This window comes from Salvelinus alpinus, chromosome 11, assembly GCF_045679555.1.
Source record: "Salvelinus alpinus chromosome 11, SLU_Salpinus.1, whole genome shotgun sequence".
NCBI lineage: Eukaryota > Metazoa > Chordata > Actinopteri > Salmoniformes > Salmonidae > Salvelinus > Salvelinus alpinus.
Genome location: NC_092096.1, coordinates 15,753,367 through 15,780,923, shown reverse-complemented (window position 1 = coordinate 15,780,923; position 27,557 = coordinate 15,753,367). Strand labels below are relative to the sequence as shown.

The window sequence follows — 27,557 nt, the reverse complement described above, 5'->3', positions numbered from 1 at the left end:
CTGCGCCACGGTGCATAGCTGTGCTGAGGCTGAGATCCTTCTCTCTCCACTTCAGATTCATCCGCCACACACCTGCTCAGTCTTACTACTTCTGTACCAGTCACTCCAGTTCAAACACTAACAGTCATGTATTCATTGTGACGATATACAGGCGGTGCATCTGACACCTTGATCTCAGTTGCACTAGAGAACAGTGGTCCCACCTAGCTTGGTTGCCAGGTCAGGATGTGCTTTAGACAAATAATGTCATGACATTGAAAGTCTGAAATTTTGCTTAAGCCTGTACAGATCTGGCAACTAGGCTAGACCAGACAGTGGAGTCGGACCTTAAACCCTCCATATAACTCTGTTGTAGAGGAGTGTATTTGATCATCGGAGTTAAAAATATAATCAGGGAGGCAGTTTCCACTCTTGACTCTTTTCCCCCCCTTTCTGTCCTTCTCTTGGGTTTGGATCCTTGATAGCCTGGTCCCAGATGTGTTTGTGCTGTCTTGCCCCAACTCATTGTCAGACTGTGAGTGTCGAAGTTGGCTCGAAGCCATCTGGGACCAGGCTAGGTCCTTAATGCTCTGTGTTGAGACTATATAGAAAGACATCTGGGACCAGGTTAGGTCCTTAATGCTCTGTGTTGAGACTATATAGAAAGACATCTGGGAGCAGGCTAGGTCCTTAATGCTCTGTGTTGAGACTATATAGATGTCTTAACTTCTCAATCTTCAGCCCAGAGTTACAAGGCCTTTGTTTCATTGGGACATTTCAACAACAAAAAAATCAAAGGAAAACAGATGTTTAGTTTTTTTTAAATGAATTTATTTCTTTTTTTGTTGGGAAGTGCATATTGTTTGTTGAAGCACACGTCCAGTGGTGACCGTGTGATTTGCAATAGGTCTTTATATCTGCTGTAAATGTTCTAATAAAAAGGGTTTGAATTCTGGGAAAGTTTTATGTGTTTATTTGGCTTTGTGATATCTAATACTTTATGTTGATGACTTGAGGTGCATTTCAAATGGTCACTTGTTGTGGGATTTTATTATCAGACATTCCTTTATTTTTCTTGCCCAGTTTGTTGTCCTACATGCCTTTTTCATTAGACTGTTGCCATCTAGTGGTGAAATGAGGTATAAAACATGTGTGTACGTTCTGAGGCCTGTATCTAATACTGTTCGTCTTTCCACAATACCTCTCGAACTCCTGGCAGCCTCAACAGTACTGGAGAAGGTCAACACTCCATCCCATCTGACAATAGGTTTTGAGGAAAAGCCTGTACATTACTGTTCCAGTCTAGTAGAAGGTTAGGATGGTTCAGTAGGGAATTAGCTGAGCTCTCTGGTACTGAGTTCAAGCCCTGGGTGGTACGCTTCCTGCTCACTGAGTTCAAGCCCTGGGTGGTAAGCTTCCTGCCCACTGACTGCAGGGTACTGAGTTCAAGCCCTGGGTGGTAAGCTTCCTGCTCACTGACTGCAGGGTACTGAGTTCAAGCCCTGGGTGGTACGCTTCCTGCCCACTGACTGCAGGGTACTGAGTTCAAGCCCTGGGTGTGGCGTGTCTGAGTAGCAGCCTCTCTGGGTCAATCTGAGAGGAGGTTATAGAGATTATCTCCTGGACACTTATCAGAGGTTTTCCTCCATAACCTCTGCTGGTTACTCTTCTGGAACCCCGGGATTGAACCATTTCTTTTTATTTATTGGTGGTAACAGCACATTGATCTCCAACAGTAAGAACGGTTGTCTGCACTGATTGACAAAACATTAAGGGCACCTGCTCTTTCCATGACAGACTGACCAGGTGAAATCTATGATCTATGAGCTGGTCAAGTCAGCCGTTCCCTCCCAGCCTACCTGATTAAGTAAAAAAAATACATCTAATACCTATTATTCACACTAATGTTGGGTTACTGTCATAAAAACATCCTGTGTATCCTGTCCAAGGGGTACCTGTATTCTGTTTACATTTCTGGATTCCATCTGAGCTTTAGATAGCTAGCTAAAAAAAACAGAAAACCAAGCTGACTTGGAAGAGCTGCTTGTTATCTATCTTACTAGCCAGACCAATTATTTAATTTAGCTAGTTTGGCTGTTAGATATTGACTAGATAACTCTTGATGATCGGCTATGAAAAGCCAACTGAAAATTATTCATGTTTATTATTTGACCATGTTTGTCACTTATGAACATTTTTGAACATCTTGGCATAGTTCTGTTATAATCTCCACCCGGCACAGCCAGAAGAGGACTGGCCACCCCTCATAGCCTGGTTCCTCTCTAGGTTTCTTCCTAGGTTTTGGCCTTTCTAGGGAGTTTTTCCTAGCCACCGTGCTTCTACACCTGCATTGCTTGCTGTTTGGGGTTTTAGGCTGGGTTTCTGTACAGCACTTTGAGATATCAGCTGGTGTAAGAAGGGCTATATAAAATAAAATTGATTGATTGATAACTACTGCACAAAGTCAACGTTTGCGGTGCTGCCTTGAACACGTTGTGAATACGTGAACAACAAGAAGGTTTCTGCAAGGACAGGTGTAGTTAGATAGCTAGGTGTAGTTAGAAAGCTAGGTGTAGCTAGCTACGTGTAGCGGGTTTCTTATGTACCACAGGAGAACCAAGAAATGAAGAGCGACACCACGGCTGTCTTTTAGGCTTTTATGTTGATCTGAAATAGTATTGTGAAAAGACAGGACAGGAACACATCAGTCTCCAATGCACCATATGACAAGTTGTTCTTTTCTCTCAGTCTCACACAATCACACTCATACATAAAGCCATAATGTATACTATAAAATAATAACCAGTCCTTAATACAAAGAATGTATCATCTTAATTCTTAGACAATAGAACCATACCTGAAATAGTATTGTGAAAAGACAGGACAGGAACACATCAGTCTCCAATGCACCATCTGACAAGTTGTTCTACACAGGAGCCTGAAGAAAGGTAAAACACATGTCTCACATCCCCAATACATTGCTAGGTGCTTTCAGTGTTGACAGTACCAAAATACAACAACTCATGTACAAAAACACTGCAACATAAACAAGTTACAACGTGAAATCGCCTCTATTCCATTCGGATCGTAGAGGACCAAACTACATCTCCCACAATGCAACGCCAGCACCAGTCGGCAGCTCAGCTAACCGTCTGCATCCCAGAAAGGCATGCTAGCTAGCAACAGCAGCACTTTTAACACTCTGTAAACTATTATAATAACAACAATAAAACTCTGAAAGTTACATGTTTCAATAGTCTCACACTCCCTTATAACAATATCTACAGCATTAACCTTGGGATGCTTTATTTATTTCACGGTATGGACTTCTACAAAGGAGTAATCTACAACACATACCTTTCTCTCTCAGTGTTTTCTCGGACTGAGGAGAACGGGAGCTACGGGTAGTACCAGGGTGTTAGTAGGTGACACAAGCACCCAGATGAAATAAAATACATTTAATGAAACAAAACCCGAAGATGTTAACATCATCCAGCTACTGTAGCTGCCTACCTAACATCAACAGGCAGCACCAGTAGCGCAACAATTAAAAATAGACACCAAAAGTAAAGTTCCTGGCGATCATAGCGATCTGACTCCCCCCTTCTGTCTGAACTTGGAATATTCCTGTTCGCGGGCTTTGGCCACTGACCCTCAACCTGGTTGTTCTGTTCTGCGTTGTGAATAAGTGAACAAGAAGGTTTCTGCAAGGACAGGTGTAGTTAGATAGCTAGGTGTAGTTAGCTAGCTACGTATTGTTCCTTCCTGTCTCTTCCTGGGTAGCTTGCCTAGTAGGCAAACATTACCTTCCAGGGGACCATGTTCAGTTCTACTGTAATGTTTGCTGACGATGCATTTTTTGGTAAGCTAGGTAGCTAATATGTTACATAGCTATTTCGGTTAATATAAAACGTACACAAAAACGACAAAACTTAAACAGCGCTGAGATATATAACGTACTCTGGCAATATAGCTAGCTAAAGGCTTATTGTACTTGATGAATAATATTTAATGAAAATGTTGGGCATTTCGTTGAAAATATGTGTAGAGATCCAAACTACATTCCAAGTGATAATTTGGTCCTTACCTGCCACATGTCCTTTCCAGAGGAGAAAGATCAAGATGATGCCCGTTGAAATGTTCCAAGCACAACTGACGTTCATAACTAGATCTAGCATGTCAGTCCAACACAATAATGATCATTTGAATATCATATTTTTAAGTTGTTGGTTGTTACTTAGAAATATTCGTTCAAATTTAGCAGCATATTACCTTGGATTTTTATTTGCAAATGCAAGTCTTTTTCAACACATATCAATTAAGTACTGTATTGAAACAGGCAGGGAGCAGGTCTCGAACCCTCGACCTTCTAGCCAGAAGTCCAGTGCGCTATCGAATGTGCCGCAAAAGCATGTAAGTAAAACCAGAAACCTATTATTTTTAGTAAAAATCATTGATTTTCTTTTGCAATATTTACTAAGCCCGTGGGTCGTTTTTTACAGTGTATAACGAATATGAATTCGGAAGGCAGAAATTATTAAATATTGTAGCGACTATTAGTTTGTTGTGTTGTACTTACCAGTACCCAGTGTTCGCGGGGTCCGACATGCCAATCAACCTGCTATCTGCCAATCACGGGAATGCCTGGAATGTTCTGAAGCCGGGCATCCTGGTGGTTGGCGGAGTGGCGTGGAGGGGGGTTGGGCAGGGAGCATTGGAAGTTAATAAGACCAGGTTTAATCATGGTTCTCTCTCTTGTGTCTGGCCTTCACAAGAGAAGGTTACGGGTGGTTTATAAGGTATCCTTCATTTATTTGGCGTGGGCTACGGCCAAACAGTAGCCTGTGTGAAGTTGGGTTAATAAACCGTACATTCGTAAACTCGACCCTCTGTCTGGACAATTGTTCCTTTATGATCTAGTCAGGTCATTACAATATTAAAGCATTAGACCGCTCACTAAAGGCATCAGTCACACAAAAGTTATACTTAAATCCAAACTGGTTCTCTAGTAAATTGGTAGGAATGTCTCATCCAATGTTCAAGAATTGCCTTTTTCCCTTTATTCAGATTACACCTGCTCACTTTCGGTTTTTTATTTTTTTATTTATCCGTTATTTTACCAGGTAAGTTGACTGAGAACACGTTCTCATTTGCAGCAACGACCTGGGGAATAGTTACAGGGGAGAGGAGGGGGATGAATGAGCCAATTGTAAACTGGGGATGATTAGGTGACCGTGATGGTTGAGGGCCAGATTGGGAATTTAGCCAGGACACCGGGGTTAACACCCCTACTCTTACGATAAGTGCCATGGGATCTTTAATGACCTCAGAGAGTCAGGACACCCGTTTAACGTCCCATCCGAAAGACGGCACCCTACACAGAGCAGTGTCCCCAATCACTGCCCTGGGGCATTGGGATCTTTTGTTTAGACCAGAGGAAAGAGTGCCTCCTACTGGCCCTCCAACACCACTTCCAGCAGCATCTGGTCTCCCATCCAGGGACTGACCAGGACCAACCCTGCTTAGCTTCAGAAGCAAGCCAGCAGTGGTATGTTTGGGGAAGGAAAAGGAAAATAATCTCCATAATATCGTTCTTTTTTAAACAAGCTGGTTGCAAGCTGGTTGAAAGTTGGTTGCAATTTCAGTTTAATCCACCTGAAAAGACAGAACAAATAATACAACAAATAGTGGTTAAACTTAAATACTATTTGTATAAAAACTATATTTTTTCGAATATTTTTTTTTAAAAAAAGTATAATTTTTGTGAATGATATCATAAATAGGACTGGTGGAGTTGTCACACATGCAGCTAACACAGACATATGGAAATGTCTGTTCTACCCAAAATTACAACCAACTAATTGCAGCATTACCACAAAAATGGAAGAGGCAAGTGGAAAAAAGTAAGGAACTTGTATGTCGGCCCTGTATTAAAGAACATAAATGGTTAAAGAAAAGTGTAATAAATAAAAACATTCACCAATTTAATTTAAGGACCAAAAAACTGACAGCTGTGCCATATAAATTGCTAAATAGTTGGGGAGAGATTTTCGATGTACCCATTCCATGGCACATGGTTTATGAATTGATACGCAAAACGGCGGATTCAAAACTTCACATTTTTCTATTTAAATTACTAACCAAAATTCTTGCAACCAATCAAAATGTTATATATATGGGGGATACAGTCTTCCCAGCTCTGCAGATTTTGCTGTGAGGAGGCAGAGTCATTAGATCATTTATTTTGATATTGTCCATATGTAGCTCGTTTTTGGTCACAGGTCCAGGAAGGCTGAAGAATTGCAACATTTGCCTAGACCTAACGCTGCAGATAGCAATACTGGGTGATTTGAAAAGCCATAATCAATCAATAATATAATTAATTTAGCATTTTTTAAAATTTTATTTACAATCTGTAGAAGCTATGAGAATAGAAAGGTTCAGTAATTTTGTGAAGCATCACAGCACAGTTGAAAAATATATAGCAAATATAAATCTAAAATGGATGGTGTTGAGAGATAGATGGGAGGGGTTGAATGGAGCTGAAGGGTGGGACTAGTAACAAGATAACCAATGTAAAACATACGGGGTTTGTAAAATGTATATAGGTTCAGAAATGTTGTGAAATAGCACAGTTACAAATAGAAATCAAACTGGATGGACATCAGAAATAGAGGAAGGACTAAAAACAAACATCTAACTATTGTAAAATAGATTGTGTCTGTAAAATGTGTATAAGATGTATAAACTGAAGGTAGAAGCCTAAGTGTTATTGTTTATTAGTTTACTCCAATTGGGGGAAGGGTGGTAGGGTTTGTGGGGAATAATAAAGGTATATTCTAAAAAAAAGTTTGTATATCTATATAGATATGTGTATATATATATATATTCAACCCCCAAAATATATGGGGGCTTGAAAATGATGCAGACAATTACATTGATGGAAGCAACAATCTTTCCACGATAATAAGCTGATCGTTCCCTTAAATAAAAATAAAACGTGTGCAAAGCTGTCATCAAGGCAAAGGACACTCAAGGACATTCAGAGACAAGTCCCGAAGCCACTCCTGCGTTGTCTTGGCTGTGTGATTAGGTTCATAGTCCTGTTGGAAGGTGTTCCTTCGCCCCAGTCTGAGCGATCTGGAGCAGGTTTTCATCAAGGACCTCTCTGTACTTTGCTCTGTTCATCTTTCCCTCGATTCTGACTAGTCTCCCAGGCCCTGCCGCTGAAAAACATCCCCACAGCATGATGTTGCCACCATCATGTTCAACCTTGGTTTAATCAGACCAGAGAATCTTGTTTCTCATGGTCTGAGAGTCTTTAGGTGCCTTTTGGAAAACTCCAAGCGGGCTGTCATGTGTCTTTTACTGAGGAGTGGCTTCCGTCTGCCCACTCTACCATAAAAACCTTTATTAGCCGGAGTGCTGCAGATATGGTTCTCTTTCTGGAAGGTTCTCCCATCTCCACAGATGAACTCAGGAGCGATGGAAATAGGATGCACCTGGGTTCAATTTCGAGTCTCATAGCAAAGAGTCTGAATACTTATGTAAATACTTTTTAAAATATATTTTTTTATAATAAATTAGATAAAACGTTATTCAACCATTTTAGAATAAGCCTGTAACGTAACAAAATGTCGAAAAAGTCAAGGGGTCTGAATACTTTTTGAATGCACCGTAACTGCCTCAATGTTGCTGGACCCCAGGAAGAGTCTTGGCAAGAATGAATGGGGATCCTAAATAAATATAAATACCAGTCAATTGACAGGGTTAGAGCTTCCGTGTCTGTTCTATTCATTCTTATTTATATGGTCATGCCATAGGGTATTACATGTAAACAAGATAAGCTAAATAAATACACGAATTATTGAATAAGTATTTGGTTAATAAATTAGAAGGAATTCCCGAAATATTTCAAAAATAATAACATGCAAAAAGAATACAGGCCAAAGCATATCAGCAGTTTTATTTACCACACCAACACTGCCGATATACAGTAGGCCGATCCACTATTAGACTATATTTCTCTATATTAAAATGTGTAAATCCAACACTTGAACACTTAGCCCAACCTCCAGTATGTTACGATTATATTTATGTTCATTTTAAAGTAGGCCAATCCGAAAGTGCGCGCAAAAGTGGCGTCAGGTCTCCATGTCGGATTCCCCCAGTCCGCGCCTTTGTGTGAGCTGAACTGCGCTCCTGTCTGCACCCCACTGTCAGCTACAAGACAAACGTGACATATAAAACGTGTGGTGGCCACAGAATAGATATATCTAGTCGAGGGTGATGAACACAGGAAAGAGTAAGACGCGTATACAGAAGAAGATGGCCTGTTGGATTATTTTTTATAAAACGTTAGAACAGTCTTTCTGGTCGCAGGTTCCTCATATATAAGTAGCCTGCCCTACAGTATAGGGACAAATATACCTCGCCCAATGTCTTGGCTAGTTTATTGACCCACTAAAGTGATTCGTTTTCGAATTTTACTGTGGGAGCGAATCTACTTTTACGCATCATTGATTTGATATGTTTTCGTAATTGTTAGTCTTATCCATTAATTATGTCAGCACACTTAAGCTGATTTATTAGAAATTACTTAATTATTCAGTCATTCATTAATGGTTTGATTTTCTGATTAATACACTTTGTTGACTATCAAACTACAGGAGCAGCCATGACAGGAAGGTTGATGCTTGGCATTGTTGCGTCACAATACAAAATGCCTCAGATGACGTAATGATCGAACACCAAGCTGCCACTGGTGAAATGACGGATCATTAGCTGATTGAACGTCAAGGTTAACGGTAAGTACGCCTGTCCAACTGTTTATCGGATAACTGAAGAGATAGACAACTGTTTTATTGACCGCCAATTTTAGCTAGGCTATTAGGCATGAAAAATTGCATGAAGTTGTTACATTTTAATGAATACCTTGTCCCAAATAATTATTTCAACTCAGAACTGACTTTGATGAAATGAGATAAGAAACAGTAATAACATGAAAAACAATTCCCCAAATACTAAACAAAGATGTTTCTGTGGCTCTCTTTTAATAGAATTTAATGGTGCTGAAAGCAACTTCCTATTCCAAGTATTTAAGACTAGAATGAGCATTCTGATTAGAATACTGCAGACCAGTGAATGATGAATAGGAGGCCCAACCTGAATGGGTCTGGAGGACCAAGGTCCACCGGTGTTCCACTACTCTGTCCTTCTAACAGAGTGCTGCTGGAGAGAGAAGGGGTCAGCCAGGCCCCAGTGATGGCCTCCTCTTTCAGGCCCTCAGCGTTCCCCTCCCTGCATGTGAGGCCAAGCAACCCTCGACGCCCAACTAGACGGCCTGTTAGCCCAGTTTGCCTGGTCCAGCCTGACCTACAGCCTTCCAAACCTGAAGGGAGGCCTAGCAACCCTCGGCCCCTCAATAGACGGCCTGTTAGCCCCGTAGGCCTGGTCCAGTCTGATGTACAGCCTTCCAGACCTGAGGGGAAGCCTAGCAACCCTCGACGCCCCACTAGACGTTCTGTTAGACCAACTGGCCTGGTCCAGCTTGACGTACAGCCTTCCAGACCTGAAGGGAGGTGTAGCAACCCTCTGGGCCCCACTAGACGGCCTGTTAGCCCCGTTGGCCTGGTCAAGTATGATGTACAGCCTTCCAGACCTGAAGGGAGGCCTAGCAACACTCGACGCCCCCCTAGACGTTCTGTTAGACCAACTGGCCTGGTCCAGCCTGACGTACAGCCTTCCAGACCTGAAGGGAGGCCTAGCAACCCTCGACGAACCACTAGACGGCCTGTTACCCCCGTTGGCCTGGTCCAGCCTGATGTACAGCCTTCCAGACCTGAGGGGAAGCCTAGCAACCCTCTGGGCCCCACTAGACGGCCTGTTAGCCCCGTTGGCCTGGTCCAATATGATGTACAGCCTTCCAGGCCTGAAGGGAGGCCTAGCAACCCTCGACGCACCACTAGGAGAAAAGTTAAGCCCAGTAATCCTGTGTGTCCCGTTATTCTTGAGTCCCGACCTACCTGTCCTGTGAACATCACTACCAGCACTGTGGACCTAGTCCAGTTTGAGTCCCGTCCAACCTGTCCTGCAGTGAGTCTGGTCCAGCCTGAGTCCCGTCCTACCTGTCCTGTGACCCTGGAGGAGCTGGCCCTTTCAGATTCATGCAGGTTCAGCAACAATGTGTTTGTTCTCTCCATGCCAAAAGCTGCCCAGCCAGAGGAGGCTGCCAGAAGGACAAGCAGCCCACCCAGAGACATCATCAGGCCTGAGGCCTTCGTCCAGACAGAACCCCTGCTGGCCAGGAGAGCCCAGAGGGATGCTCCTCCTCCAAAGAAGGTCCCCAAAACCCCGGTGGCCCCCCGGCCCAAACTGCTGCCCTCCCTGGGCCAGGGAAACGTGTCCCTTGTCAGTGCCAACGCCTGCGATGAAAGGACCAAGAAGAAGAGAAAGAAAGGTTAGCACTTCTCTTTGTGCAATGACACATTTTGTCTATTGAATATATTGTCAATATTGTATAATGTATGTTGTTTGCTGATGTACGACCAGGAAGGTGATTTTCCTGTTTTTAACCATTCATATAAATGAATGTAACCTGATGTAATTTAAAGGAGTCAGAGTCCAGAGGTCTAGCCTGGGCCTGAGGCATATCCCCCGTGACCTAGAGCTGGCCATGATGAGGCCCCGTCTGGTCAAGTCAGCCGTTCCCTCCCAGCGGCCCTACCAGCCGTGGGACGACGAGGTGGACATCTACGCCCTGAGGCGAACCGCCTTCATGTGCCCCATGTACGACCATGAGGAGAGCAGCGTCAGGGGCAACAAGAGGGTGGCAGTGGAGGCCCTGGACAACATTCCCTTCAGAAGGAAGATCACCTTATGTCATTTCATGGGGGGCCGCAGGGTCATGCTGCCAAAAGACTACTAACCCCACCCCCCTCAATTTCCACAACAACCCCCCTTTGTCCCAGACAGCGAAGAACAGGACACACATAGAGACAGAGTGGACACTAACAAGGCAATCAGAGGGACAGAGACCCTCAGTTGAGGTTAGGAATGTAAACTACTAAAAGGCTTCTATAGACCATCTCTGGAGCAAGAGAACCTCCAGTGATCAGACTGGGCTCTCCCCTCATCTCTGATACACCAGACTGGGCTGTCCTCCACCACCCACACCTCACCGAAGAGGACCGCTGCACCCTGCCTCCCCTCACCACTACTCTACCAAGAGGACCGCTGCACCCTGCCTCCCCTCACCACTACTCCCCCAAGAAGACCACCTCACCCTACCTCCAGTCCCATCATCTGTACTCCCCCAAGAGGAACGCTGCTCCCTGCCTCTTCTCCCCCTAGAGGACTACAGTCTCTCTCTTATCTCTAGATCAGTGTTGGGGTCAATTCAATGTCAATACAGTCAATTCAGGAAGTAAACTGACATTTTCTCAGAGAGGCATTGAAGAAAATTGGAATTTGACTTTCAGTTTACTTCCTGAATTGTAAAGGAATTGACCCCAACCCTAATCTAAATAAACTACTAGATCTCTATGATGACAGTGTCTCAGACAGAAAGACTATAATCCTGTTACTGTCCAGGACCTTGTCTTTACATTTCCCTGAAGCATTACAGAAATAAAAACAAAGCCTTGAAGAAAATACAATCTTTGGAGTTTTGAGTGGCTGTTTCACCTAGTAGTCCATCACATTGTAACGTTGTTCCTTCTAACAGAATGACTGTTTCACCTCGTAGTCCATCACCATGTAACGTTGTTCCTTCTAACAGAATGACTGTTTCACCTCGTAGTCCATCACATTGTAACGTTGTTCCTTCTAACAGAATGACTGTTTCACCTAGTAGTCCATCACATTGTAACGTTGTTCCTTCAACCAATGTTCTCTTATTAGACACTAAAGAAGAAGAAACCAAAAAGCCCTTTCATGGTTTTAGAACGGTTGTCCAAAGAAGCACAACTTTGGTGGTTGTGTTTGAAAGTCATCAAGCATGGAGTCAGTCAACAGCTCTCTGTGAATGTAAAGTCATCAAGCATGGAGTCAGTCAACAGCTCTCTGTGAATGTAAAGTTATCAAGCATGGAGTCAGTCAACAGCTCTCTGTGATTGTAAAGTTATCAAGCATGGAGTCAGTCAACAGCTCTCAGTCCATCAGCCAAAATGAACAATATCATAACTTAAGTCATATAGTCATAAAAATTAATAAAGATAATGCAGCACGTATGCTAAGTTCAGGCATTCTGGAACATTCCAGGGAGATTCCGAATCAGAGGGGGGCGGGGTTCAGGCTAGGTAGCTGTCTGTCATCGGAAGACCAGCGTGGAGGCAGTGAGACAGGTGAGGATGAAAGAGACAGACGGGTAGATCTGCGATGCTCCTCCACACTCCTTGGCATTTTCCTGTAATCAATCGTTAACACACACAGTTACAGCCAGTGGTGAAATTTAAACGTGTTATTGCACAAGGAGAAATGCTAACCTTTCTTGCCCTTCTTCTTGGTCCACCCATCACATGAAATAACTATGAAAACTATGAAATAACACATATGGAATCATGTACTAACCAAAAGTGGTAAACAAATCAAAATATATTTTATACTTTTGATTCTTTAAAGTAGCCACCCTTAGCCTTGATGACAGCTTCGCACAATCTTGGCATTCTCTCAACCAGCATCATGAGGTAGTCACCTGGAATGCTTTTCCAACAGTCTTGAAGGAGTTCCCAAATATGCTGAGCACTTCCTGGCTGCTTTTCCTTCACTCTGCTGTCCAACTCATCCCAAACCATCTCAAATAAGTTGAGGTTGTGTGATTGTGGAGGTCAGGTCATCTGATGCAGCACTCCATCACTCTCCTCCTTGGTCAAATAGCCCTTTCACAGCCTGGAGGTGTGTTGGGTTATTGTCCTGTTGACAGTCCCACTAAGCGCAAACCAGATGGGATGGCGTAACTCTGCTGGTTAAGTGTGCCTTGAATTCTAAATAAATCACTGACAGTGTCACCAGCAAAGCTCCCCACACCATCAACCTTCCTCCTCCATGCTTCACGGTGGGAACCACACATGAAGAGATCATCCGTTCACTTACTCTGCGTCTCACAAAGACACAGCGGTTGGAACCAAAAATCTCAAATTTGGACTCATCAGACCAAAGGACAGATTTCCACCGGTCTAATGTCCATTGCTCGTGTTTCTTGGCCCAAGAAAGTCTCTTCTTATTGGTGTCCTTTAGTAGTGATTTCTTTGCAGCAATTCAACCATGATGGCCTGACTCACGCAGTCTCCTCTGAAGAGTTGACGTTGAGATGTGTCTTACTTGAACTCTGTGAAGCATTTATTTGTGCTGCAATCGGAGGTGCAGTTAATTGCAGATTTCTGAGGCTGGTAATTCTAATGAAATTAACCTCTGCAGCAGAGGGAACTCTGGGTCTTCCTTTCCTGTGGCGGTCCTCATGAGAGCCAGTTTCATCATAGCGCTCAATGGTTTTTGCCACTGCACTTGAAGAAACTTTCAAAGTTCTTGAAATGTTCCGTATTGACTGACCTTCATGTCTTAAAGTAATGATGGACTGTCGTTTCTCTTTGCTTATTTGAGCTGTTCTTGACATAATATGGACTTGGTCTTTTACCAAATAGGGCTATCTTCTGTATACCAATCCTACCTTGTCACAACACAACTGATTGGCTCAAACGCATTAAGGAAAGAAATTCCATAAAATGTACTTTTATCAAGGCACACCTCTTAATTGAAATGCATTCCAGGTGACTACCTCATGAAGCTGGTTGAGAGAATGCCAAGAGTGTGCAAAGCTTTATACAGTGGTAGGAGACAGGTAAGGGTGGGACTGAGACAGGTAATGACGGACTGAACGTAGTTATGTAGAGCACCTCAAGATAAAAACGTAATATTCAGTATCGGCAAGTTCGACTAAATATTAGCACTACACAATCTGGCGGGTGATAACCTTCAATCTGGATAATAACACAAAACAAATCTTAAGACTAGAGAAATGTATCAACAAATATTACGAAAACAAGCAACTCCCAAACATGACGGAGTGTAAGACGGGAACCGATTTCAAAACGAAAATGTGACTCTTCTAGACACAGATGTTTTCCTATTTTCACCACCGGAATGGTTTAGGTCGAAACCAATCTGTTAAAATCAATAAATGACAAACTGGGTATACTTGAATTAGTCAGTAAGGATATAAAAGAGTTGAAGGCAAGCCTCGAAATGAGTGATGAAAAAGCTGCGACATTGGAGAAGCTAACAAACAAGCTAAAAGGGACAGTCAATAAGACTGAAACTGAAGTGAATGAACCTAAAAAGGAGAACATCGTTCTGAGAGAAGCCTTACTTGACATACAGACTAGATCCATGAGAGAGAATCTGGTACTTACAGGTATCCAAGAGAAAGAAGGAGAAGTTCCTGAATCTGTAGTTACAGAGTTCCTCCTTACAGCGCTTCAGATTCCACGCCAAGTTATCGACAAAATCCAACTCGAACGTGTACACTGCTTCAGACAGAGGGCAGAGGTATGAACGCCCAATCGTTGCCAAATTTGCTTCCTATAAAGATAAAATAATGGTTAAAAGACTGGGTAAAAGACTTGCTGGGACCAAAATTGGCATGAATGACCAGTTCCCGAAGGAAATTGCAGAACGGCGTAAAGTTCTGTATCCTATTAAAGGAAAATAGATGAAAAGGGAAACGAGTAGCTCTCGTCGTCGATAAACTATATATTGATAACCAGTTGTTCAGAGACACAAAGACTACTCCATGGCTATTATAAAAATTAAAGTTCTTATAGACGAGGAAAATAATGAAACACAATTCTAGCCCGGTTATGGATTGTAATAATACAATAACAAATATGGCTTTTCTATATATCTTCAAATATAACTAATTGGAACACAAAAGCACTAATTCAACATGGTGAAGATAAAAACTCAGTCAACAGAAGGCACAGTATGTGTGGATGGTGGGGTGTGTGTTTTTCTTATGTTTGGGAAAGTGTGGCGTTGAGTGAGAAAGGAAATGGTTGCATATCCCAGAACCAATGTATTGCTGTGAGCGGGGGGGGGTGTGAGAGCTTTCAATGTTGTTCAGATGATGGATATACTTTTTATAATAAATTATACGTCTTATTTATTTATTGTCCTATCATGGTGGAACAGTGTTTTCAAATAAATTATACATTTCATTTATTTATGATCCTATCATGGGGAACATTTTTTTTTATTAAATAAATTATCTTAAAAGATAAAAGAGATGCAGAGACACAGAACTCCCCAGGGAGTGTAAGAGATAAGAGACTAGTCAGACATTCCACTATAAATCAACTTGGGAAGCTGACATTTACTGCTGAGCCTTGAGATAACACTGAAACTATGTATGTATAGCTGTGGATGCATGGGCTTGGTCTCGTCAGTAGAAGGTAGAAGCTCCTTTCTACACAGGAGCCTGAAGAAAGGTAAAACACCCGTCTCACATCCCCAATACATTGCTAGGTGCTTTCAGTGTTGACAGTACCAAAATACAACAACTCATGTACAAAAACACTGCAACATAAACAAGTTACAACGTGAAATCGCCTCTATTCCATTCAGACCGTAGAGGACCAAACTACATCTCCCACAATGCAACGCCAGCACTAGTCGGCCTCAGCTAACCGTCTGCATCACAGAAAGGCATGCTAGCTAGCAACAGCAGCCCTTTAAACACTCTGTAAACTAAATTAATAACAACAATACAACTCTGAAAGTTACATGTTTCAATAGAGTCACACTCCCTTATAACAATATCTACAGCATTAACCTTGGGATGCTTTATTTATTTCACGTTATGGACTTCTACAAAGGAGTAATCTATAACACATACCTTTCACTCTCAGTGTTTTCTCCGACTGAGGAGAACGGGAGCTACGGGTAGTACCAGGGTGTTAGTAGGTGACACAAGCACCCAGATGAAATAAAATACATTTAATGAAACAAAACCCGAAGATGTTAACATCACTCCTGCTACCTGCAGCTGCCTACCTAACATCAACAGGCAGCACCAGTAGCGCAACAATTAAAAATAGACCCCAAAAGTAAAGTTCCTGGCGATCATAGCGATCTGACTCCCCCCTTCTGTCTCGAACTTGGAATGTTCCTGTTCGCGGGCTTTGGCCACTGACCCTCAACCTGGTTGTTCTGTTCTGCGTTGTGTACTAAGTGAACTAGTAAGGTTTCTGCAAGGTCAGGTGTAGTTAGATAGCCAGGTGTAGCCCTAGCTAGCATACGTATTGTTACCTACCTGTCTCTTCCTGGGTAGCTTGCCTAGCAGGCAAACATTACCTTGCAGGGGACCACATGTGTGTCAGTTCTACTGTAATGTTTGCTGACGATGCATTTTTTGGTAAGCTAGGTAGCTAATATGTTAGCTATTTCGCTATTTCGGTTCATATAAAACGTACACAAAAATGACGAAACTTAAACAGCGCTGAGGTGAGTAAACGCACTGCTAACTTACTTGTTAGTAGCATGCCCACCACTAGCTAACTATACAGACATCATGGCCGTTAAATAGCTAGCTAATCAACGTTCAAATATATAACATACTCTGGCAATATAGCTAGCTAAAGGCTTTTCGTACTTGAAGAATATTATTTAACGAATATTTTGGGCATTTCGTTGAAAATATGTGTAGAGATCCAAACGACATTCCAAGTGATAATTTGGTCCTTACCTGCCGCATGGCCTTTCCAGAGGAGAAAGATGAAGACGATGCCCGTTGAAATGTTCCAAGCACAACTGACGTTCATAAGTAGATCTAGCATGTCAGTCCAACACAATAATGATCATTTGAATATCATATTTTAAAGTTGTTGGTTGTTACTTAGAAATATTCGTTCAAATTTAGCAGCATATTACCTTGGATTTTTATTTGCAAATGCAATTCTTTTTCAACACATATCAATTAAGTACTGTATTGAAACAGGCAGGGAGCAGGTCTCGAACCCTCGACCTTCTAGCCAGAAGTTCAGCGCGCTATCGAATGTGCCGCAAAAGCTTGATCAAGCGGCAGAGTCCATATCCGCGCTTATGAACACAGGGTCGTTACAGTACTATATTTAAAAATATAAGTAAAACTAGAAACCTATTATTTTTAGTAAAAATCATTGATTCTCTTTTGCAATATTTACTAAGCCCGTGGGTCATTTTTTTACAGTGTATAACGAATATGAATTCGGAGGGCAGAAATAATTAAATATTGTAGCGACCCGCAGACAGCTGTGTGTTACCTGTTAGGCTATTAATTTGTTGTGTTGTACTTACCAGTACCCACTTTTCACGGGGTCCGACATGCCAATCAACCTGCTATCTGCCAATCACGGGAATGCCTGGAATGTTCTGAAGCCGGGCATCCTGGTGGTTGGCGGAGTGGCGTGGAGGGGGGTTGGGCAGGGAGCATTGGAAGTTAAGACCAGGTTTAATCATGGTTCTCTCTTATGTCTGGCCTTCACAAGAGAAGGTAACGGGTGGTTTATAGGGTATTCATTTATTTGTCGTGGGCTACGGCCAAACAGTAGCCTGTGTGAAGTTGGGTTAATAAACCATACATTCGTAAACTCGACCCTCTGTCTGGACAATTGTTCCTTTATGATCTAGACAGGTCATTACAATATTAAAGCATTAGACCGCTCACTAAAGGCATCAGTCATACAAAAGTTATACTTAAATCCAAACTGGTTCTCTAGTAAATTGGTAGGAATGTCTCATCCAATGTTCAAGAATTGCCTTTTTCCCTTTATTCAGATTACACCTGCTCACTTTCGGTTGTTTGAAAAGGAAAATAATCTCCATAATATCTTTTTTTAAACAAGCCTTAGAAAGTTAACAAATAATACAACAAATAGTGGTTAAACTTAAATACTATTTGTTAAAAAACTATATTTTTTCGAAGAAATGTTTAAAAAAGGTATAATTTTAGTGAATGATATCATAAATAGGACTGGTGGAGTTGTCACACATGCAGCTAACACAGACATATGGAAATGTCTGTTCTACCCAAAATTACAACCAACTAATTGCAGCATTACCACAGAAATGGAAGAGGCAAGTGGAAAAAAGTAAGGAACTTGTATGTCGGCCCTGTATTAAAGAACATAAATGGTTAAAGAAAAGTGTAGTAAATAAAAACATTCACCAATTTAATTTAAGGACCAAAAAACTGACAGCTGTGCCATATAAATTGCTAAATAGTTGGGAAGAGATTTTCGATGTACCCATTCCATGGCACATGGTTTATGAATAGATACGCAAAACGGCGGATTCAAAACTTCACATTTTTCTATTTAAATTATTAACCAAAATTCTTGCAACCAATCAACTGTTATATATATGGGGGATACAGTCTTCCCAGCTCTGCAGATTTTGCTGTGAGGAGGCAGAGTCATTAGATCATTTATTTTGATATTGTCCATATGTAGCTCGTTTTTGGTCACAGGTCCAGGAAGGCTGAAGAATTGCAACATTTGCCTAGACCTAACGCTGCAGATAGCAATACTGGGTGATTTGAAAAGCCACAATCAATCAATAATATAATTAATTTAGCATTTTTAATTTTTTTATTTACAATCTGTAGAAGCTATGAGAATAGAAAGGTTCAGTAATTTTGTGAAGCATCACAGCACAGTTGAAAAATAATATATAGCAAAAATATATAGCAAATAAAAATCTAAAATGGATGGTGTTGAGAGATAGATGGGAGGGGTTGAATGGAGCTGAAGGGTGGGACTAATAACAAGATAACCAATGTAAAACATACGGGGTTTGTAAAATGTATATAGGTTCAGAAATGTTGTGAAATAGCAGTTACAAATATAAATCAAACTGGATGGACATCAGAAATAGAGGAAGGACTAAAAACAAACAACATATAACTATTGTAAAATAGATTGTGTCTGTAAAATGTGTATAAGATGTATAAACTGAAGGTAGAAGCCTAAGTGTTATTGTTTATTAGTTTACTCCAATTGGGGGAAGGGTGGTAGGGTTTGTGGGGAATAATAAAGGTATATTCTAAAAAAAAGTTTGTATATCTATATAGATATGTGTATATATATATTTACCCCCCAAAATATATGGGGGATTGAAAATGATGCAGACAATTACATTGATGGAAGCAACAATCTGTCCACAATAATAAGCTGATCGTTCCCTTAAATAAAAATAAAACGTGTGCAAAGCTGTCATCAAGGCAAAGGACACTCAAGGACATTCAGAGTCCCGAAGCCACTCCTGCGTTGTCTTGGCTGTGTGATTAGGTTCATTGTCCTGTTGGAAGCTGTTCCTTCGCCCCAGTCTGAGCGATCTGGAGCAGCTTTTCATCAAGGACCTCTCTGTACTTTGCTCTGTTCATCTTTCCCTCGATTCTGACTAGTCTCCCAGGTCCTGCCGCTGAAAAACATCCCCACAGCATGATGTTGCCACCATCATGTTCAACCTTGGTTTCCTCAGACCAGAGAATCTTGTTTCTCATGGTCTGAGAGTCTTTAGGTGCCTTTTGGCAAACTCCAAGCGGGCTGTCATGTGTCTTTTACTGAGGAGTGGCTTCCGTCTGCCCACTCTACCATAAAACCCTTTATTAGCCGGAGTGCTGCAGATATGGTTCTCTTTCTGGAAGGTTCTCCCATCTCCACAGATGAACTCAGGAGCGATGGAAACAGGATGCACCTGGGTTTAATTTCGAGTCTCATAGCAAAGAGTCTGAATACTTATGTAAATACTTTTTTAAATACTTTTTAAAAATAATAAATTAGATAAAACGTTATTCAACCATTTTAGAATAAGCCTGTAACGTAACAAAATGTCGAAAAAGTCAAGGGGTCTGAATACTTTTTGAATGCACCGTAACTGCCTCAATGTTGCTGGACCCCAGGAAGAGTAGATGCTGCCTTGGCAAGAATGAATGGGGATCCTAAATAAATATAAATACCAGTCAATTGACAGGGTTAGAGCTTCCATATCTGTTCTATTCATTCTTATTTATATGGTCATGCCATAGGGTATTTCATGTAAACAAGATAAGCTAAATAAATACACGAATTATTGAATAAGTAATTGGTTCATAAATTAGAAGGAATTCCCGAAATATTTAAAAAAGAATAACATGCAAAAAGAATACAGGCCAAAGCATATCAGCAGTTTTATTTACCACACCAACACTGCCGATATACAGTAGGCCGATCCACTATTAGACTATATTTCTCTATATTAAAATGTGTAAATCCAACACTTGAACACTTAGCCCAACCTCCAGTATGTTACGATTATATTTATGTTCATTTTAAAGTATGCCAATCCGAAAGTGCGCGTAAAAGTGGCGTCAGGTCTCCATGTCGGATTCCCCCAGTCCGCGCCTTTGTGTGAGCTGAACTGCGCTCCTGTCTGCACCCCACTGTCAGCTACAAGACAAACGTGACATATAAAACGTGTGGTGGCCACAGAATAGATATATCTAGTCGAGGGTGATGAACACAGGAAAGAGTAAGACGCGTATACAGAAGAAGATGGCCTGTTGGATTATTTTTTATAAAACGTTAGAACAGTCTTTCTGGTCGCAGGTTCCTCATATATAAGGAGCCTGCCCTACAGTATAGGGACAAATATACCTCGCCCAAAGTCTTGGCTAGTTTATTGACCCACTAAAGTGGTTCGTTTTCGAACTTTACTATGTCTACTTTTACGCATCATTGATTTGATGCGTTTTCGTAATTGTTAGTCTCATCCATTAATTATGTCAGTACACTTAAGCTGATTTATTAGAAATTGCTTCATTAATTCAGTCATTCATTGATGGTTTGATTGTCTGATTGATTAAGACACTTCGTTGACTATCAAACTACAGGAGCAGCCATGACAGGAAGGTTGATGCTTGGCATTGTTGCGTCACAATACAAAATGCCTCTGATGACGTAATGATCGAACACCAAGCTGCCACTGGTGAAATGACGGATCATTAGCTGATTGAAGTACAAGGTGAACGGTAAGTACGCCTGTCTGCCTGTTTATTGGATAAATGAGGGGATAGACAGTTTTATTGAGCACCAGTTATAGCTAGGCTATTAGGCATGAATAATTGAACAAAGTTGTTACATTTTAATGGATATATCTTGTCACAAATAATTATTTCAACTCAGAACTGAATTTGATGAAATTAGAAAGACAGTAAAACATTTTTAGAATTTCCCCAAATACTAAACAAAGATGTTTCTGTGGCTCTCTTTTTATAGAATTTAATTGTGCTGAAAGCCACTTCCTATTCCAAGTATTCAAGACTAGAAGGAGCATTCTGATAAGAATACTGCAGACCAGTGAATGATGAATAGGAGGCCCAACCTGAATAGGTCTGGAGGACCAAGGTCCACCGGTGTTCCGCTACTCTGTCCTTCTAACAGAGTGCTGCTGGAGAGAGAAGGGGTCAGCCAGGCCCCAGTGATGGCCTCCTCTTTCAGGCCCTCAGCGTTCCCCTCCCTGCATGTTGTACCTCGGGCTCCCCCTCCTGATGAAATCTGTCCCAAGAGGCCCAGAGCTGCCCACAGAAAGAGGAGAGACCTCCAGTCCCTAGTTCCTGTCCAGGATGGATGCCGTGAGTCTCCCGGTTGGTTTAACAGCAGCAACTCCCAGCTGCCTGCCAAAACCAATAGACGCAAGCGCAACAAGGATCTCTCCTTCACTGAGGTTCTGAAGAACTACAAGCTTCTACCTGACTCCCGGCCCAGCAGCCCAGAGAGCCTGCACCAGCATGAGATGACACCTAGAATCCCTGTCAGCATCACTAGACCTGATGGGAGGCCTAGCAACCCTCGATGCCCCACTAGACGGCCTGTTAGACCAGTTGGCCTGGTCCAGCCTGAAGTACAGCCATCAAGACCTGAGGAGAGGCCAAGCAACCCTCGACGCCCCACTAGACGGCCTGTTAGCCCTGTTGGCCTGGTCCAGCCTGACGTACAGCCATTAAGACCTGAGGGGAGGCCAAGCAACCCTCGAAGCAGCACTAGACGGCCTGTTAACCCCGTTGGCCTGGTCCAGCCTGACTTACAGCCTTCCAGGCCTGAGGGGAGGCCAAGCAACCCTCGACGCCCCACTAGACGGCCTGTTAGACCAGTTGGCCTGGTCCAGCCTGACTTACAGCCTTCCAGGCCTGAGGGGAGGCCTAGCAACCCTCGACGCACCACTAGGAGAAAAGTGAAGCCCAGTAATCCTGTTTGTCCCGTTATGCTTGAGTCCCAACCTACCAGTCCTGTGAGCATCACTACCAGAACTGTGGACCTGGTCCAGCCTGAGTCCCATCCTACCTGTCCTGTGACCCTGGAGGAGCTGGCCCTTTCAGATTCATGCAGCTTCAGCAACAATGTGTTTGCTCTCTCCATGCCGAAAGCTGCTCAGCCAGAGGAGGCTGCCAGAAGGAGCAGCAGCCCACCCAGGGACATCATCAAGCCTAAAGCCTTCGTCCAGACAGGACCCCTGCTGGCCAGGAGAGCCCAGAGGGATGCTCCTCCTCCAAAGGTCCCCAAACCCCCGGTGGCCCCCCGGCCCAAACTGCTGCCCTCCCTGGGCCAGGGAAACGTGTCCCTTGTCAGTGCCAACGCCTGGGATGAAAGGACCAAGAAGAAGAGAAAGAAAGGTGAACACTTCTTTGTGCAATGACACATTTTGTCTATTGAATATATCGTCAATGTTGTATAATGTATGTTTATGCTGATGTACGACCAGGAAGATGATTTGAACACCACGCAAATAAATGAATGACTAATAAATGAATGTAACCTGATGTAATGTAATTTAAAGGAGTCAGAGTCCAGAGGTCTAGCCTGGGCCTGAGGCATATCCCCCGTGACCTAGAGCTGGCCATGATGAGGCCCCGTCTGGTCAAGTCGGCCGTTCCCTCCCAGCAGCCCTACCAGCCGTGGGACGACGAGGACGAGGTGGACATCTACGCCCTGAGGCGAACCGCCTACATGTGCCCCATGTACGACCAGGAGGAGAGCAGCGTCAGGGGCAACAAGAGGGTGGCAGTGGAGGCCCTGGACAACATTCCTTTCAGAAGGAAGATCACCTTATGTCATTTCATGGGGGGCCGCAGGGTCATGCTGCCAAAAGACTACTAACCCCACCCCCCTCAATTTCCACAACAACCCCCCTTTGTCCCTGACAGCGAAGAACAGGACACACACAGAGAGACAGAGTGGACACCAACAGGGCCATCAGAGGGACAGAGACACTCTCAGTTGAGGTTAGGAATGTCAGCTACTAAAAGGCTTCTATAGACCATCTCTGCAACAAGAGAACCTCCAGTGATCAGACTGGACTGTCCTCTGTCTCCCTCACTACTACTCCCCCAAGAGGACCACTGCCTCCTGCCTCCCCTCCCTTAACCACTACTCCCCCAAGAGGACCGCTGCACCCTGCCTCCCCTCCCCTCTACCCCCCCAAGAGGTCTACAGTCACTGACTTATCTCTAGATCAGTGTTGGGGTCAGTTCAAAGTCCATACAGGATATAAACTGACATTTTCTCATAGAGAGGCATTGAGGAAAATTGGATTTGGACTTTCAGTTTACTTCCTGAATTGTAAAGGAATTGACCCCAACCCTAATCTAAATAAACGACTAGATCTCTATGATGACAGTGTCTCAGACAGAAATACTATAATCCTGTTACTGTCCAGGACCTTGTCTCTACATTTCCCTGAAGCATTACAGAAATAAAAATAAAAGCCTTGAAGAAAATAAAATCTTTGGAGTTTTGAGTACATACACTGATGAATATGTTAATTATAAGATGATACAGGACAAAACATGTCATAACTGACAGGATAAATAACATGGATAAAATTCAAGCATCAAAACTGAGAACAACTTTAAAATAAAGGGGAAGTTTATTCATTGTATTATTATTTATCCAGATGATCCTACATGTCAATCAAACTGTGCTGTGTGAATCATATTGCCTCCTAGACTCTCAGACTGTGTTCCAAATGGTACCCTATTCCCTATGGGCCCTGGTCAAAAGTAGTGCACTACATAGGGGAAAAGGGTACCATTTGGGACAAACACCACCCAGACACACAGAAGACACACAGGACTCAGGACATGTCAATCACATTACATACATACACATGGACAACAGCATCTTTTATCAACAATACTGCATCATGAGGACAGTTACCACATGATGATATGACATCATTACAGCATCACTGTCAAAGTGAAAGGGACAGACTGCTAAAAAAGACCACTTAGAATATCACTAGACAGTGACATCTTACAGGACTGTTTAATGTCCAGCAACAATACTAGTAGTATCCCATCGTATTATATTTAATGATGCATTTTATACTCATTTAATTCATCACTAAAGGCATTTGAATTAAACAGAAGAGATTATGTCATGAAAAATATAACAATTTAATGCATGAATTTAGATAAAAACTATAAACCATCATAAAAGTCTTTGGAGTCAAACAGTAAAACTCAGATGAAAAAACACCTTGGAGATCCTGATATCATCACATTGTAACATTGTTCCTTCTAACAGAATGACTGTTTCACCTAGTAGTCCATCACAGAAGTAGGTGGTCAGTAATGGTTCTTGTTTTGCAGTAAGCCAACTAAGTCAACTGGTTTAGTAAGTCTTAGATTGCATATATGATATGTGACTTGAAGGTTTTTCCTGAAACAGTCCATCCATTTCCAACAGTGAAAACCCAGCCCACATTTAATAGTAGATACTTGATGTGTTTGTGGTTCGTAAACCAAAGACTGATGAGTTATGAACAGAACAATGTGGAAGTTGAGTCCATTGTGTTCATCCATCCTTCAGCAGCCAGCCAGTCTCCCCTTGATTCATCACCATCCTGCAATGTCATATTCCAACCAGCAGAGGTCCCTGATTCCACTATCTGAATTGTATCACTGTTCAAAGATGCCTCTGCCTTTTCCAAGGTTCATCCTCCATTTCATGGCTTAAGGGAAACAGACATACACATGCATGAATCCAGAGTATTATTTCATCAAAACCATTTATAAAACACATCATCCACAGACTGATGGTCTTATTGCAAAGTCAAGTCCTTTGGAATAATATTGGAGATACTGGATCTTTCCACGGTCAAATAAGCATGTTTCCTTTTGCACAGAAACACTATAATGTTCTCTTATAAGACACTGAAGAAGAAGAAGAAACCAAAAAGCCCTTTCATGGTTTTAGAACGGTTGTCCAAAGAAGCACAACTTTGGTGGTTATGTTTGAAAGTCATCAAGCATCTGAAGTCAACAGCTCTCTGTGATTGTAAAGTCATCAAACATGGAGTCAGTCAACAGATAATGGAAACAGCTGCAGGCATTCTAAGTTCAGGCATTCTGGAACATTCCAGGGAGATTCCAATTCAGAGAAGGGCGGGGTTTAGGCTAGGTAGCTGCCTGTCTGTCATCGAAGACCAGCGTGGAGGCCGTGAGACAGGCGAAGGAGGCAGTGAGACAGGTGAGCAAGAGAGGGACAGACAGGTAGATCTGTGATGCTCCTCCACACTCCTTAACATTTTCCTGTAATCATTCGTTAACACACATTTACAGCCAGTGGTATAATGAAAACATGTATTATTGCACAAAAAGTGTTAACCTTTCTTGTCCTTCTCCTTGGTCCACCCATCTCATGAAATAACGATGAAAACTATGACATTCAAAGACATTGAGACAAGTCCCGAAGCCACTGTCTTAACTGTGTGCTTAAGTTCATTGTCCTGTTGGAAGGTGAAAAACATCCCCACAGCATGATGCTGCCACCACCATGTTCAAACTTGGTTTCATCAGATCAGAGAATCTTGTTTCTCGTGGTCTGAGTCTTTAGGTGTCTTTTGGCAAACTCCAAGCAGGCTGTCGTGCCTTTTACAAAGGAGTGGCTTCCGTCTGCCCACTACCTGATTAGGAGTGCTGCAGAGATGGTTCTCTTTCGGGAAGGTTCTACCATCTCCACAGAGGAATTCTGGAGTGCCGTCAGAGTGACCATCGGTTTTCTACCCCGATTGCTCAGTTTGTCCTGGCAGACAGGGAAGTCTTGGTGGTTCTAAAATTCTTCCATTTAAAAATGGAGGACACTGTTCTTTGGGACCTTCAATGCTGCAAACATTTTTTGGTACACTTCCCCAGCTCTGTGCCTCGACACAATCCTGTTTCGGAGCTCTATGGACACTTCCTTCATGGCTTGGTTTTTGTTCTGACATGTACTGTCAACTGTGGGACCTTATATAGACAGGTGTGCGCCTTTCCAAATCATGTCCAAACAATTGAATTTACCACAGGTGGACTCCAATCAATCTCAAGGATGATCAATGGATACAGGATGCACCTGACTTCAATTTCGAGTCTCATAGCTGTATTAGGATGTCCCTTGGGGGTATCCGTACCTATGTATGACATGCGATGGTTAGGTTAATAAACATGCTGGAGCTAGAACCTCGTTATCGTGCGTCCTTATTTTAGATAATACTACATGTTGTCAGAAGTGGTTTTAATAATCATATAAACGTGAAGGACGTACCAAGTAAATCAAACATTCAGGCTGTTTCAAAGCAGGGAGGGCACAGTGATGGAGATAAAAAAGAGCATATCATTATTTTGCTAGCTAATGAGCAAGGACTAAGTTACTGCTAAGCAGCATGTTGCAAGAGGAAGAAACTGGCGGGATTTCAGGGTTTGCGACTCCAAGTTCAACGGGCTCTGGCGCAAACACGGACAGGCCAGTGGCTAGTGCTGACGGATTTCGCATTTGTCCCCCTGAGAATTTTGCTTGTATGGACATTCAAAACTGGCTGAAATGGATCAGGCGCTTTGAAAGGTACAGGGTAGCATCAGGCTTAAACATGACAAATGAGGCATTTCAAGTTAATACACAGATCTACTCTATGGGCGATGAAGCCGAGGACATATTAAATGCTTCAACGTTGACTGAAGAGAAACTTAACTTCACTAGAGTAGGGAGCAGCATTTGGAATTTTAGATGAAAAGCGTGCCCAAATTAAACTGCCTGCTACTCAGGCCCAGAAGCTAGGATATGCATATAATTGATAGATTTGCATAGGAAACTCTAAAGTTTCCAAAACTGTTCAAATAATGTCTGTGAGTATAACAGAACTGATATGGCAAGCGAAAACCTGTGGAAAATCCATCCAGGAAGTACTATTATTTTGAAAGGCTGTTTTTCCATTGAAAGCCTATCTACCATACAAAGACTTAGGACCCAGTTCACGATCTCTATGGCTTCTTCTATATGTGGCCAGTCTTTAGGCATTGTTTCAGGCTTTTAATCTGAAAAATGAGGGAGATACAGCACTTTCAATGAGTGGACAGTGGAAATTCCCAGACATGAGTCCAGCGCGTGATTGGGAGCGCGCCTTTCTTGTTTCTCCTTTTCTATTGACAAAGCTTTTGTCCGGTTGAAATATTATTATTTATGACAAAAACAACCTGAGGATTGATTTTAAACATCGTTTGACATGTTTCTACTAACTTTTATTGTACTTTT

General features: G+C 42.4%; 1 protein-coding gene and 1 long non-coding RNA gene across 4 annotated transcripts in view; one reads left to right on the top strand and one right to left on the bottom strand.

The window, feature by feature from the left end:
• The first annotated feature begins 472 nt into the window (after positions 1-472).
• On the top strand, positions 473-793 carry LOC139533621 (uncharacterized). Its single transcript, XR_011666830.1, has 2 exons — positions 473-557; positions 666-793. It is a non-coding gene; the product is annotated as an uncharacterized lncRNA (long non-coding RNA).
• A 7,137-nt stretch (positions 794-7,930) lies between these two features.
• Positions 7,931-27,557, bottom strand: part of LOC139533617 (mucin-19-like) — a 61,812-nt gene continuing 42,185 nt past the window's right edge. Inside the window, exons 3-6 of one of the 3 annotated variants that reach the window (XM_071331787.1) lie at positions 14,388-14,556; positions 11,773-12,385; positions 11,269-11,718; positions 7,931-11,182 (exon numbers count right to left, since the gene is read on the bottom strand). In XM_071331787.1, the coding sequence (XP_071187888.1) occupies positions 9,102-10,244 (1,143 nt within the window). In that variant the 5' untranslated portion in view covers positions 10,245-11,182; positions 11,269-11,718; positions 11,773-12,385; positions 14,388-14,556 and the 3' untranslated portion in view covers positions 7,931-9,101. Of the gene's footprint in view, positions 12,386-14,387; positions 14,557-27,557 lie in introns of all 3 variants that reach the window. The other 2 variants (XM_071331784.1, XM_071331785.1) reach the window with 2 other exon arrangements.